The sequence below is a fragment of the Spinacia oleracea genome, chromosome 3 (assembly GCF_020520425.1).
Source record: "Spinacia oleracea cultivar Varoflay chromosome 3, BTI_SOV_V1, whole genome shotgun sequence".
Taxonomy (NCBI): Eukaryota; Viridiplantae; Streptophyta; class Magnoliopsida; order Caryophyllales; family Amaranthaceae; genus Spinacia; species Spinacia oleracea.
The window spans coordinates 12,315,100-12,329,746 of record NC_079489.1 but is presented as its reverse complement, the minus strand read 5'-3'; the positions used below and the strand labels follow the sequence as shown (position 1 = coordinate 12,329,746).

Here is a 14,647-nt window from a genome sequence, read left to right as displayed (position 1 = left end):
ATATATATATATATATATATATTATATATATATATATATATATATATATATATATATATATATATATATATATATATATATATATTGGGTATTTTAAATAAAATAATCGTAGTAGTAGTAGTAATAATAATAAAATAATAATAATAATAATAATAATAATAATAATAATAATAATAATAAAAAGAAGAATGTTACCTATTAATTAACAAGGTGTTACATTAGTTTGCAAAAAGTGATCCATAATGTTAAATAAAGTGTTACTTTATGTCAAAAGATGATTGAAAAATGTTACCTAATAATCAACAAGGTGTTACATTAGTTCGCGAAAGTGATACATAATGTCGGATAAAGTGTTACTATATGATTGAAAAATGTTACTATAGATAAGTAAGTGTTACATAAGAAATAAAAGGTAACACTTTAAAAATGATACCAATGATATAAAAAAGTGTTACATAAGAGGGTCTATAGTAACACTTTTAAAAGTGTTACCATACGTTACCCAAAGTGTTACATAAGACCTTAGGGAACATGGGCGGATGTATCACCCACTAAAGTGTTACCTATTGTCTATAGTAACATTTTTACCACTTTATGTATCACTTTTTGGGTGTTACTTAAGGTTCATTATGTACTAGTGAAAAACAAACAATATAAGTATATGTGAATATTATTAACGTAGTAACTCGAAGCAACGCCCGGGCCTAAAACCTAGTTAATAATAAAATGTTGGTCACTATCACTATTCCATTGGACTGCAAAAGTGCAATTACCTGCGCACAAATATAGTGTTTTCTGCGCGCACATACCCCATTTTTTTTTTCACATAGCGCAAGTGCCAACTACGTGGTATACTGTCTCACTCACTCACTCAGTAATATACATTTCCCACATTTTCTCTCTCCTATTTTCCTATGTTTTTCTCCAATTCTTCCCTATATTTTCTCTGTTTTACAACTTGCAAAAATTATCCTCCATTGACAATAATATTCATTATATCTATAAGTATCACACTTCGACGTGGAAATCCAACCCATGAATCTCTTAATATATATCAACCCCCATCATTTCCTCCATTTTCTTACGCAACCCTTTTCCTATAAATACCCTCCTCATATTCTTCTTCGCTAACCATTCCTCACAAACACTCACAAGTCACAATAATAATAAATTAAAAACTTATCCACCAAACCGATAACCAAAAAATTTATTATTATTGTTATTATTATTATTATCATAATTATGTCGTCTCGTAACAACAACCACTACTACTTGTGCTTTTTTCTTGGGTTGTTATTATTTCTCTCCCTTTGTGCAGAGGTTCGAGCCGCCCCTTTGGCATGTGATCCAAATAACGGGCTGACTCGGACCCTGCTTTTCTGCAGGGCCAACCTCCCGATACGTGTTAGGGTCCAAGACCTTATCAGGAGGTTAACCCTGCAGGAGAAGGTGAAACTACTAGTCAACAATGCGGCCCCCGTGCCACGCCTAGGACTTGGTGGGTATGAGTGGTGGTCCGAGGCCTTACACGGTGTTTCGAATGTTGGACCGGGGACTAAATTCCAAGGTGCTTTTCCGGCAGCCACCAGCTTCCCTCAGGTCATCACCACTGCTGCTTCCTTCAATGCCTCTCTTTGGGAAGCTATTGGACAGGTGAGATACATACGTTTGTTTTTTTTAACACATAAAGGTCTAAAATTGTAAAATACTCAATGTTTTCATAATAATTGGTAAAAAAAAAAAAAAAAATTATGGGTCCACAAATGTAATAAAATAGTTAATACACTCATCATTTGAGAAGAAGAAAATATATGCTAAGCACAAAGATAATTTTGGGTGGGTGTGCATGTGATTTTCTCCATAGGTTCAAAGCCAAAAAGTAAATTTTATCATTAATTTACAAATATTCATCAATTAATTCTTTGGTCTTTCAATTTTTCATAAAAATATTAAATAATGTTTGATTTAGACATCAATTTCACAACAGAATGTTGGTTTCTCTATTAATCTAATTCGTCAGACCAAATACGAGTCAAGAAAAAATTATAAATCTATAATAATAAATTAATAATAGGTACTCGTATAGTCAAAATTTAGACATTTATCATATGAGTGTATGAATATGTTTAAATGTTTAATTACTTTAATAGTGATGTAGGAATAATATTTGAAACAGAAACATGCACTCACGTAATTCACATTATAAAACAGGTAGTTGTGGACTGCGGTAAATATTTTACGCCAAATTAGCTAAGCTAAGCTAAGGTCAAATTATTTTAGCAGTCAAAACAGAGACCAAAAACAGAGCTCGTGACTCATGAAACTTGTTCATTTGCTTGTCTTTATATAGCTTTAGTCACAAACTCACAGTAAATTATTTCTAGTAATGGCAATTTTGTCTTTTCACAAGATCAATACTTTTTTAACAAATGAACCACGAGGGGATACAGATTAAAAATGAAGAGGATAATTAAACTTGCTACTTATCGTACATATGTCCCGGGTCTTAACCACTAAGTTAAGACTTCACTAGTATGTAAATTGACTTTTTTGTAAAGTTTTTATTTTATTTATTTTCATGCTTATAAATTATAATAAAAGTATAATGCAAGTTTTTATTTTTGTTTATTTTTAATTGACCTGAAATTGGCAATAGTGACTGGCATGTGACCCGAGTACTCATTATGAGTATACAAATTGCATGCTCAACTTATCCTTTTTCTTTTTTCTAATATTTTTTTTTAGTTTTTTGTTTTGTTTTAACTTTTACCCATAAATCATTTTGAAATCCAATTGCCCCATAATTTGTACATATGCTCAACTACTTTTATATTCCTTATGATTAATTAAGTATTCAATTAAGAAAAAAACAACTATTACTTATAGTTGCAAAAGTCCAATAAATAGTTATGTAACATTGTCCTTGAAATAATAAAAGCGATAATCTCCTAAAAAAAAAACCTTATGAAAGAATGGAGAATGATTGGAAAATATCACAACATTCTATTACCCCTTCAATATCATATTATTCGTTTAAGAGGACATATAATACATATTCGTAGTGTACACATGTCACATAGGTAACTAATTTTGTACCCGATATTTAAAATTTTAAAATAAACGCGAGACTAATTAATTAATAATATGAATTTTGTTGAAATAAAAACAGGTAGTGTCAGATGAAGCAAGAGCAATGTATAATGGAGGAACAGCAGGATTAACATATTGGAGTCCAAATGTGAATATATTTCGTGACCCAAGATGGGGAAGAGGTCAAGAAACTCCTGGTGAAGATCCAACTTTAGTAGCTCAATATGCTTCTAGTTATGTTCGTGGTCTTCAAGGTATGTACAACAAGAATCGTTTGAAGGTTGCTGCTTGTTGTAAGCATTATACGGCTTACGATCTTGATAATTGGAATGGTGTTGATCGCTTCCATTTTAATGCCAAAGTAAGCTCCTCTCATACCTACTATATATACGACGTGTTCAGAATTAATAGTCATGTTGATTCACGTATTACGTTACACATGGTACTAGTACTTAAAAAGTTACTAAGACTTTGCATAAATTGGATGAGAATTTCCTACGAAGTTGTTATATGGAGGTGACTAATGGAAACTTTGTACTTTTGTAATAAAAGTTGATAGCAATTTGTTGTGAAAAAGATAAGAATTGGACTTTATATATAATGGTAAACAAACAGTGGCGAAGTCACATTGGATCATGATACATGACTGGTCAATCAACACCCCAAATAAAACAAAAATTATACGGAGTAGAAATGTATTTGTTATTTTTGCCAATTTTCCTTCGATTTACATTATAATTTTGTTATTCAAGACAAACCAGCTTTAAATCGTGGCTCCGCCATTGTAGACAAGTATTTAGGAATTTTGATATTATGGATAACCTAATTAAGTACAATTCTTGCACGCAACAATTGTTCATTAAAACTTTGACAATCTATAACCATGATATCTATTTGTCATCGAAAATTATGGATAGAACCTAAACAATCATTTCAATTAGGAATTTATTGTGGGGAACTATTTAAAACCATGATTAATTTATTATTCTTGTTTGTGATATTGAAGTGAGTAGGACTATATGATTATGATTGGTGGAGGAAACAAATACTTTTTAGCCTAATCCAAGTGGAATATATTCCATCCACAATTTTAGAAAAAAGAACTAAATATATATGGTCATTATATCAATTGCAAACCACAAAATTTGATCAATGATAGGGGTTTGTATAGGGTATATAGGTTACAGTTTCGAAAATACCCTCATTTATAATTTGTATTTCCCTTATGAATCATTCACACTGATTAAAAAAAACGTTAGGGAAGTTTTGAACAAAATAATTTATGGGTGCATGTATGATATATAGGTGAGCAAGCAAGATTTGGAAGATACATATAATGTGCCCTTCAAGTCGTGTGTACAACAAGGAAGAGTTGCTAGTGTTATGTGTTCTTACAACCAAGTTAATGGCAAGCCTACTTGTGCTGATACTGATCTACTGAAAAACACTATCCGTGGCCAATGGCGCCTTAACGGGTAAGCTAAGCTAGCCATTGTCCCTCTATTTCGTCTCATCTTAATTTAGGACGTAATAAAGGATCCTAATCGAATTTTTTTGTTAGGTATATTGTATCCGATTGTGATTCGGTTGGTGTTCTATATGACGACCAACATTACACCAGGACGCCCGAGGAAGCGGCAGCTATGACTATCAAAGCAGGTTAGTGCTTAGTTGTGTAATTTTATATAAAGATTGTACACGTTTGAATTCCCTTATCGTTTTTTTTTTTTTTTTTTTTTGGTAATGTGATGTAAAGGGACTAATATACAAGATTTTGATGTGAATTGAAATACAGGTTTGGACTTGGACTGTGGGCCGTTTTTGGCTGTACACACAGAAGCGGCTGTAGGTAAAGGATTATTAACAGAGGCTGATGTGAACCAGGCCTTAACCAACACTTTTACAGTCCAAATGAGACTAGGCATGTTTGATGGTCCAGCCCAACCATTTGGTCACTTAGGCCCAAAAGATGTTTGTTCTCCAGCCCATCAAGACTTAGCCCTTCAGGCAGCCCGTCAAGGGATTGTTCTTTTACAAAACCGGGCCCGGTCACTTCCGTTGTCCGCAGCTCGCCACCGTAATATCGCCGTTATTGGGCCTAATGCCGATGCCACAGTCACCATGATCGGTAACTACGCCGGTAAGTGTATTTCATACATAAAGTTTATTACTCCATACTATAGTTTGTATCATAAAAGCATTTACTAATGTGGTTAATGTGACAATAGGTGTGGCATGTGGGTACACATCACCCTTACAAGGCATTTCAAGATATGCAAAGACAGTCCACCAAGCAGGATGCATTGGTGTTGCTTGCAATAACAACCAACAATTTGGGGCAGCTATAGCAGCAGCAGCTCATGCCGACGCCACGGTGCTAGTAATGGGCTTGGACCAATCGATCGAGGCCGAATTTCGTGATCGGACGTCAGTCCTTTTACCGGGCCACCAACAAGAGCTAATTTCACAGGTGGCCAGGGCCTCAAGAGGCCCAACTATTCTAGTCTTGATGTGTGGTGGGCCTGTGGATGTCACCTTTGCTAAAAATGACCCAAAGATTAGTGCCATTTTGTGGGTTGGTTATCCTGGTCAAGCTGGTGGCACTGCTATTGCTGACATCATCTTTGGTACCCATAATCCAGGTAACAATTTGTGGTTTATGCATGATACAACCGGTTGTATAATGAAAATCTGCAACAATTTGTGTCAATTTTTTCTTTATTTTACTTTTATTATTCAACCGATTATATAATAAAAATTCGCAAAAATTTATTTAGATTATGCTAAATATTTTTTTGTGTCTAATTTTATGTTTCAAATTTTTTTTATAGGAGGAAAGCTACCTAACACATGGTATCCCCAAGAGTATGTGGCAAAGATTGCAATGACAGACCTAGCAATGAGGGCAAACCCATCACACGGTTATCCGGGCCGGACCTACCGTTTCTATAGGGGACCCGTTGTGTTCCCATTCGGATTTGGATTAAGCTACACCCGGTTTACCCAATCACTGGCCCAAGCACCCAACAAGGCCATGGTACCTTTAGCCAACCAATTCACCAGCTCAAACATCAGCTCAATGAACCTCAATGCCTTAAGAGTGTTACACACAAAATGTGACAACACGCCTTCCTTAAGCCTCCACATCGATGTAAAGAACGAGGGCAAGGTCGACGGGACCCACACCGTGCTCGTGTACTCGACCCCACCCGATGTGATCAAGTCCCCCGAGAAGCACCTTATCGCGTTCAAGAGGGTCCACGTGGGGGCGGGTTCAACGCAACGGGTCCGGATGAACATACATGTTTGCACACATCTTAGTAGGGCTGATGAGTTTGGGATAAGAAGAATCCCAATAGGTCAGCATACTCTTCATATAGGGGATGACCTAAAACATGATCTTTCTCTTCATGTTGACATAGGGCAATGAGACTATAGTCTTAATTGAATAATTAATGGTAATTTTTTAAAAAGGGGATTTAGAAATTATACAAATTAAATACAAGTTGCAATTAAGTGTTGATTATTATCAATTAAAAGAAAGTGTACATGATAGTGGGTAATTCATACCAAGTGTTAGTTTGTTCTTTTGAACAAGTGATTAAAGAAATCACTAGATGTGTAATACAATACTGTTTAATTACAACATTTTGTGAAAAGGCTTTCCATATAATATATATGAACGACGTGCTTTGTTTTTGGAATTCAAATATTGTGTAAAATAACAAAATGTATTTAGAGGCTATGGCATGCTGATAAATCTAATTCATTTCATTAATTTAATTTGCATGCCAAAATCAAGCGTTGAAGGCGACCAAGGGTGCAATCAATATTGATTATAAGTTAATGTTTTCCTTTTCAACTTCTAACACGTATCTTTTAGCACTGCATATATCATTTTCCTTATTAAATACAGAGTATATGAGAACACATATATGAGAACCATAAATCACCTTGACCTTGTTAATTAGGCTAGTTCAGAGTTGAACACATATATGAGAACCATTGTCCTTCAACCTTCGTATATCTTCCCGTACGTGTTTATAAGCTTGTTCCTTAATTAATAAACTAACCCCTCATTTTTTTATTTATTTTTTAAATGTTGTAGTTAAAAAATTCCAAGGATTGTGTCAAAGAACCAGATTCGAAAACCAAGAAAGTCACTACTAGTCTTAATCACACATCTTCAAACCAACCCCACCCCCCAATCTAGCAAAACATAAAATTGAATAAAAAAAAGCTGTTGTTGGAAGTTAAAGCCACAACTTATGCACATCCTAAGTTCCTAACAATGGCATCTACAAGTTTGAAGAAATCAAAATCTAGGAATTTATATAAAATATATTAAAAAAAAGTAATAAAGAATTAATCAAACCCTACCGTTAAGGGGTTAGTGTCCACTTTCAACCACTTGATAATACCCTCAACCAACCAAATAAAAAGGTATTTATATACAAGGCTTGTTTATAATTAGGTTGAATTTATCTTAATTAAGGACCATTATTCCTTCCTAAATATGAAAACGTGTTCAAATTTAATTGCTAAGGATTACGGATTTAGGGAGACTGTCGGTGTAAGAAGTACAAATTAAACTTGATGATATCCATTAGAAGAAGTAATTAGCTTCATCTATCTAGGTTTTAAGTAGAGTTGGCAGTTTCTGACACAACATAATAACATGACACAAACAGTCAAACACACCACGCGAACCAACTCGAACACTAACAATTTAGATTAATTTATCATATTTTGTTATTAATTATCCTGCATTTTTCATAGTTTTGCGGTTTTGATAAACTTTATGAGCAACACGAAATCAACACGAGACCAAGCATGAATACAGACCAACACGACACTTTTGTTATCAATTCTAGTTTTATGTTTTGATTTATACACAATCATAAGGTTTTACCCATCTTATTCCTCCAATATCGTATCATTTTAAGATTCATGAAAAATTCACGCATCACCAAATATCATAGTTTATAATTTTCACGTTTAACTTCTTATGCGTAACCCCTTAGAATTGAACTACACTGACTGACACAGTAAAATTCAAACCTCCATTTCCGCAAAAAAGAACCAAATTCTAACCAAACTTCCTAAAATTAACCCTCCTAAATTTAGAATAATTAATCTATACATATCTTATAGAAATAATGTAACTTGTTGACATATATTCTTATCTAACTATCTTACTCCATCTCTTCCTTCATTCTCTCCCCACAACATCTCTATCTTTTTATCTCTACTACTCTTTTTATGTTTCCATTACCTTTCTCTTTACAACTTCATCCTTTATACCAAACCCCAAACTAAACCTCCACATAAAAACATTTTGTTAAAATTAAAAATCAAAATTTTACAAAATTTTTATTTTTTTTATTAATATTGTGAAAATAATTTAATTTACCTTTTTAAAATCTTGTTTTTTAATTGGATTGGGTTGTCCTATTTAATACCACAAGTTATAAGTGCTTGCTTGCCACTTATAATCACCTCTCTTGTGCAGTTAATCTACTCGTTTTTGGCTCCTTGTCTTTACAGCTTTCACATACAATTTCCAGGTCTTTTTTCTTATAAATTCACCTTTTTTTATTTTTTCTAAAGAAAAGTACACGAAAGTTAAGATAGTTTCTGAACATATATTATACGAGTAGTTTATATTTACAGCACCTCTGTTTTTCTCTAATGGAAATGTGTTATGGAGCAGGGGAGGCTGTATAAATGGCAGATTACGACGGAGGAGAAGAATATTTAGCCCCAATAGACATGGATGAGGTGCGTATATATTTACATCTCTAATATATCCTTTATTTTTCCATTTGGTTCTTATGGTTCTTGACTTCTTAATTGCTTGAGCTGGATGATGAAAAATTATCATGTCCGATTCTTTCGGGTCGTACTTCTAATTATTGCGTTTAGTTAACCCTCTTAATTTTTTTTTTTAAATGGCCAACATAAATTACAAATTGGGAGCGGGAGACTCGAATTCGAGAACTATTGTATAGGGCCAATCAGTGTTAATCACTAGGCAAAGACTTCATTGATTATTAACCCTCTTAATGCACGACTTGATTATAATGTACAACGGAGTATGTTGTATATATTGTTGATTTTTTTTTTGTCTTACCACCGGGTCACTTTTAGGGTTAGTCTAGATTCGTGACGAGTTATGGATGAATAGATTAACCCTCCCAATTATTATTGCGGATGATCGAACACGCGATCCTCCCTACCAAATTCAACCCCAATCACCACTGAACCAATATGCAATTGGTATATATCATTGATTTGTACATTTGTTGTTACCTCCCTTACAAAGACGAAACCTTAGTCTATGGGAGGTGTGTGGATGGTTAATAATATTGTTACCTTTCTAATTTTTTGAACTTCTTTTCATAGGTATTGTTCCATTGGTCAAATTCCCTCCTCCGTGTATGTAGCTTATTCGCATCGGAAAAATCCAGATTAGTGTCACATCTCATGATTTTTGTTGTAGGCTTGTAGCTTATTTTCTGTAGAATTGCTAGTTTTGTTATAAAAATTGAGGAAATCTGCATTTCGAATTTGATTTAAAATGGAATGTGTCAACTACTTTTACGTCAGCAAGATGCACAAGCATAGCCGGCTACATAGGTACATTATCTATTACTATATGCTAAAAGAGACACCAGGAATGAAACGTGTCAATTCCTGGTGCGATTTTTTCCCGCCAAAACCATTTTTCCAAAAAAAGTGTATCTGTTTGATTTTATATTTATTCTCTACCTTATTTATAAACTATTTATGTATGGAAACAAAATTTAGTTTATAATTAAATTATGGCAATAATAGATACGACGTAATAATAATTATTCTAAATTGGTGATATTTTAGTCAATGTGCTATATTAATAATGGAAAATATATCACTCAATATTTTGGTGAAATTATCATATTAGCATTTAAATATGTATATTAGATGAATAAATTTAAACGAGTATGTTAAAAATGTTATAACTATGAAGTAGTTTGGGAGATATTCAATTAAATATTTTGTGAAAAAAATTATCAAAATCCGTGCGTGCACGGGATTTAATGGTAAAAATAATGACAAGATTTTTTTGTTGTCAAGAGAGAACCCCAAACACAAACAAAGAGAACAAAACACAAAACAAACAAAAAGGAAAGAAACGAAAAAGAGACACTTCTTAGAATCAACCTTTTGGGATATTCCAACACCGTAGTTTGACGACTTGGTTAACTACACTGATAGATCCTATGATCCGGCCTACTAATCAGTCACTTGCACTTCTTGATAATATGAAAAGAAGAGACACTTCTCAAAAATAACTAGCTTTTAAGCCCGTTCTTTGAACGGACGATTATATAATGGTTATTTAGTCTATCTTTTTAAGTTCTAATTTTATTGAGCTTTTGATTTTAGAGAAAATATATGATTTAAATAGAGGTAATTTTGAAAGTTGAAAGAATACATAAATTAAATAATGTATTAATATTGAGTGTTAATAGGGAAGATGAAGTGGAAAATATTGAATGAATAGATTGATGAATTGATGTTGTATGAGAAGATGGAATGAAAAAGGCGATTAAAGTTGTACTTCCTCCGTCTTTTAATACTCGCAACGTTTGGACTTTTGCCACTATTCATATAATCTACTTTGACTATTCTTAGTATTTTTTATATAAGATAAAACATAGTCACGTGGGATCTTGTTAGATTCGTCTCAATGTGTATTTTCAAAATATCAACTTTTTATAATTTTTGCATAAAGAGAATTTAAGATATAAATGATCAAAGTTGTGCATTGGCATGCGTGAAACTAACAAACGTTGCGAGTATTAAAAGACGGAGGAAGTATAACATATCAAACAACAACAAAAAAAAAACCAAATTGATGGAGGAAAGAAAAGGATGACGCGTGCAGTGTCATCTAATCAAATGTGGTTTACTTTTTTAAATACTAGGCATAGATGTATAGATTCAGAATATGAAAATAGAGAGAAGAAAAGGTGGCCATATAATTTTGATTTTTTTTTATATTAGTGTTTACTTATATATTGAAGCAATAATAATGATTTGATTATTGCATTGCAGCCCTCATCTAACCGTAAGAAATACGGAGGACTTATGCCTAAGAAGAAGCCCCTAATCACAAAGGTAAATAAGCTAAGTAAATCTCTTGCAAGTAAAACTAAAAAGTTAATTAGTCCGGCCAAATATCTTAACAGACCGTCTGATACTTACTTAACTCTCAGACTGTCTTTAACAAGAATTTGCATAACACCTAATTAATACTTGTAGCGAGGAAATAGTATAATTACTTCTCGATTGCAATAAGCTTGACATTAAAACTTGATGAACTCGGAACAGGATCATGAGCGGGCCTTCTTTGATTCAGCAGATTGGGCTCTTGGCAAGGTATGTGGCTCTTTGCAATTTATGAGTTGTTTTTAGGCAAAAGATTTGTGAGGAAATCTCTAAGCTAGCAAGATCATGAGCAATGAGTTCCTATTTCTTAATTATATAACATGAGATCATATAACCAAATCAAAATGGGAGCAAAATTAATTGCATAATGTTCCTCAAGATAGAGTCCAAAACATAAAAGTAGAAATCCACCTTCGAAATTAGTCGAGAAACAACAACTTGGCTATCCGTCTTCAATAATACGTAGTACTACCTTCGAGACCCAAATTTAGGCATATCCATAGTGAATCAGTGTTGAACTTAATGTTACCCTCATGTGAGTTGTCCCACATTCGGAAAATAGGAGAGAAAATACCACCTTATAAGCTTGTAGAATTATTCCCACTATTGCCAATTGGTTTTTGTGTGCATGGAACCTCCATTAGCCTTACAAATGGACAAACTCAAGGATTAACAACACGGATACATAGATAGTGCTCATCTTAATTAGTAGTTTCGGGGTGTATAGTGGTGATTAGCAGCCCCCTGAAGTTTAGCTAATGTGTTACTCTCATAATCGGGAGTACTATGTAGTTCTGTATTTTGTGAACTCTTTTGTTAATACTACTACTACCTCCATTTCATTAAATTCTTTACGCTTTGAAAAATGTGTCCAACAATCAAAACTTTGATCATAAATTCTCACTATTATATCTATCCAAAATTATCATGAGATATCTTGTTAGATCGTCTCAAAATGTATTTTATAAATATCAAATTTTCATAATTTTGTGTCGTATATAATTGAATATATTAACGGTCAAATATTTTACCGGAGTCCGTGCAAATAGTAAGTGTAAAGATTTTTTTGAAACAGAGGTAATACTTGTTTAAACCGGCGTCAAAAAACATGGATACATAATTGATCAAATTTACAACTGCCAATTTTAAGAAATAGGATGAAATTTCTCAATTTTATCTTTCAGCAAGGAGCATCAGATCATAAATCAATAACTGCGGTGGAGTCCCTACGCCCAAAATTGCAGGTACATATTATGATCAATTTCATATTATTGCTAATTACTACTCCGTAATTACTAATTACTACTCCGTAATTACTATTAGATGGTTTTGATCGACAATGGAGTTGCTTAACTGACTATTGTTTTGTTAACACGACACTTAGGATTGGCAACTCGGACCTCTTGAGATTATGAGAGTAAAAGAGAAACAGAGAATACACTCATAAAGTCATAATAACTACGGATCTTATGATAAGTTAGACCAAAAGCGGGCCGGGTCGAGGGCATAAAAATCTGCCCATTATGTCGGGTTGGGCCGGGCCAAACTTCGTGCCGTTATTTTGTGCCCAAAGCCCGTTATTTCGGGCCAAATATAGCGAGTTTTCGGACCACTTGGGGTGGGGCCAAATTTATAACTTAACTTGTTGATTTATGTTGCCCAAAACCCGTAATTTTTTAAAAGTTCGGGCCGAGCCCGGAAACTGGCCCGAAAAATTCTGTCCAAACTCGGTAATTTTCGGGCCGGATCAGCTAGTCGGGCCAACGTTGATCAGCTCTATGGTAAGTTATTAAAACGAGTAATTGTCTTGGTGCTATTACATTTACGAAACTTTTCTCTTTATTTCTTCCGACTCGATCCTATAAAATTACGTTGTCAACTTTAAGGGTTACGTGTCAATATTCTCTATATTAGAAACTTTTATTATATACCCGAGTCGTACCCTTTGGACAATTTTATAACAAAATTAAAATATGTATGGCAGAGAACACCCCACCAACAACTACCTCCTCGAAGACCAGCATGTACCTCTGGATGAAATACTACTATCATACTATGTGAGTCTCACTTTCCCGCAAGTTTAATTGCTTATTACTTTCTTTTTAATTACTTTCCTAAATCATTGAATGCTTAATCATTTTTGCTTAAGTTGAAAGTATAATCTACAAATAAGCATGTTTAAATATTCTCTTCCTACATAGTCTGAACTTGATCGTTGGTTTACATTTCATCTTATGACCTGAATTAAAGTCATGAATTCGATTCTTACCAGTCGCGGTTTTTGGGTGTGGTAAATGCAATTCACTAGTCTTTACCTTGTCAAAGAACCACCAATGATGTCTTATCTTAGTGGTTAAAACTGAGGGCATGTGTACGATAGGTCTCAGGTTCGAATCCCCTCCCCCGTTTGTAATTTATTATTGCCCTTGTGGCTCATTTGCACAAAAAAAAAAAAAAAACCTTGTCAAAGAACCAACTCAACCAAAAGCTTAAGCTGGATGCAGCATAGTCCCCCTCATACCCAGCGCGAAATATTCTACTTTAAAAGGAAGGGTGGATGAGATTCGAACCTGTGACCTTTGCGTCACGTTGGCTCTGATACCATGTCAAAGGACCAACTCAACCAAAAGATTAAGCTGATGGTTGAAACCCCAAGTTTAGTTTTATACTCTATCATACCTCATTCTCAAGAACCTGCCCTATGTAACTAGACTATTTAATCCGCAAGATTTCTGTTTTAGTAGGAATGTCGTTTTAAGGAAATGCCACGTTAACTTACGTGTGTCGATTGAAATGCAGGTAGATTAGTCCTCTAGCAAGCAGCGCACTTCGACGGAAATTAATGAATGAAAGCGTCAAAAATAATTAATAAAAGCATTCAGGGTGATAGATTCTATATGAAGTCATATTTTTGTTTGTTTGTTGGTGTAAATTATTTTTCTAAGGGTTGTATTGTATACTTGGTGTATGGTGTTTCATTGCGCTTACCAATGTGCAAAAGATCCACTAATACGAGTATGAATGATGTACATGATTGGAAGAAAGAGGGAAAAAACTCAAAAATGCGCACTTTTAAATTGCGATCATTTCATACAAAGTTCATTACATATTAAGACATCCATTAACCCATTACCTAATTGGGATAGTAAGAAGATAAATTACGTAAATGAGTTACATGGTACTCAAATAAGAAAACACACGAGACGAGAGTACCAATTATAACAAACGGCCACGCAGTATGCTGGGTATTATTATTATTATTATTATTATTATTATTATTATTATTATTATTATTATTATTATTATTGATATTCCAGTAGGAACACTGACAAGAGGGAAGGGG

General features: G+C 33.7%; 2 protein-coding genes across 2 annotated transcripts; both read left to right on the top strand.

Annotated features, from left to right (window-relative positions):
* Positions 1-831: 831 nt before the first annotated feature.
* LOC110776968 (beta-D-xylosidase 1) lies at positions 832-6,800 on the top strand. Its single transcript, XM_021981538.2, has 7 exons — positions 832-1,653; positions 3,170-3,451; positions 4,396-4,565; positions 4,652-4,749; positions 4,886-5,230; positions 5,319-5,732; positions 5,922-6,800. Exons 1-7 carry the CDS (start codon positions 1,243-1,245, stop codon positions 6,518-6,520), a joined length of 2,319 nt encoding a protein of 772 aa, XP_021837230.1. The 5' UTR covers positions 832-1,242; the 3' UTR covers positions 6,521-6,800.
* A 1,507-nt stretch (positions 6,801-8,307) lies between these two features.
* On the top strand, positions 8,308-14,381 carry LOC110776971 (uncharacterized). The gene is made up of 7 exons (XM_021981541.2): positions 8,308-8,657; positions 8,804-8,871; positions 11,191-11,253; positions 11,467-11,514; positions 12,489-12,548; positions 13,289-13,361; positions 14,104-14,381. The coding sequence occupies exons 2-6, from the start codon at positions 8,818-8,820 to the stop codon at positions 13,340-13,342; spliced, it is 279 nt and encodes a 92-aa protein (XP_021837233.1). The 5' UTR covers positions 8,308-8,657; positions 8,804-8,817; the 3' UTR covers positions 13,343-13,361; positions 14,104-14,381.
* The last annotated feature ends 266 nt before the right edge of the window (positions 14,382-14,647 follow it).

Excerpts from the sequence above, each read along its gene's own strand:
- LOC110776971 (XM_021981541.2), top strand. The coding sequence starts at position 8,818 with ATGGCAGATTACGACGGAGGAGAAGAATATTTAGCCCCAATAGACATG. Across the intron at positions 11,515-12,488 it reads CAGATTGGGCTCTTGGCAAG|CAAGGAGCATCAGATCATAA; the intron begins GTATGTGGCTCT and ends TTTATCTTTCAG. Across the intron at positions 12,549-13,288 it reads CCCTACGCCCAAAATTGCAG|AGAACACCCCACCAACAACT; the intron begins GTACATATTATG and ends TATGTATGGCAG.
- LOC110776968 (XM_021981538.2), top strand. The coding sequence starts at position 1,243 with ATGTCGTCTCGTAACAACAACCACTACTACTTGTGCTTTTTTCTTGGG. Across the intron at positions 1,654-3,169 it reads TTTGGGAAGCTATTGGACAG|GTAGTGTCAGATGAAGCAAG; the intron begins GTGAGATACATA and ends AAATAAAAACAG. Across the intron at positions 3,452-4,395 it reads GCTTCCATTTTAATGCCAAA|GTGAGCAAGCAAGATTTGGA; the intron begins GTAAGCTCCTCT and ends TATGATATATAG.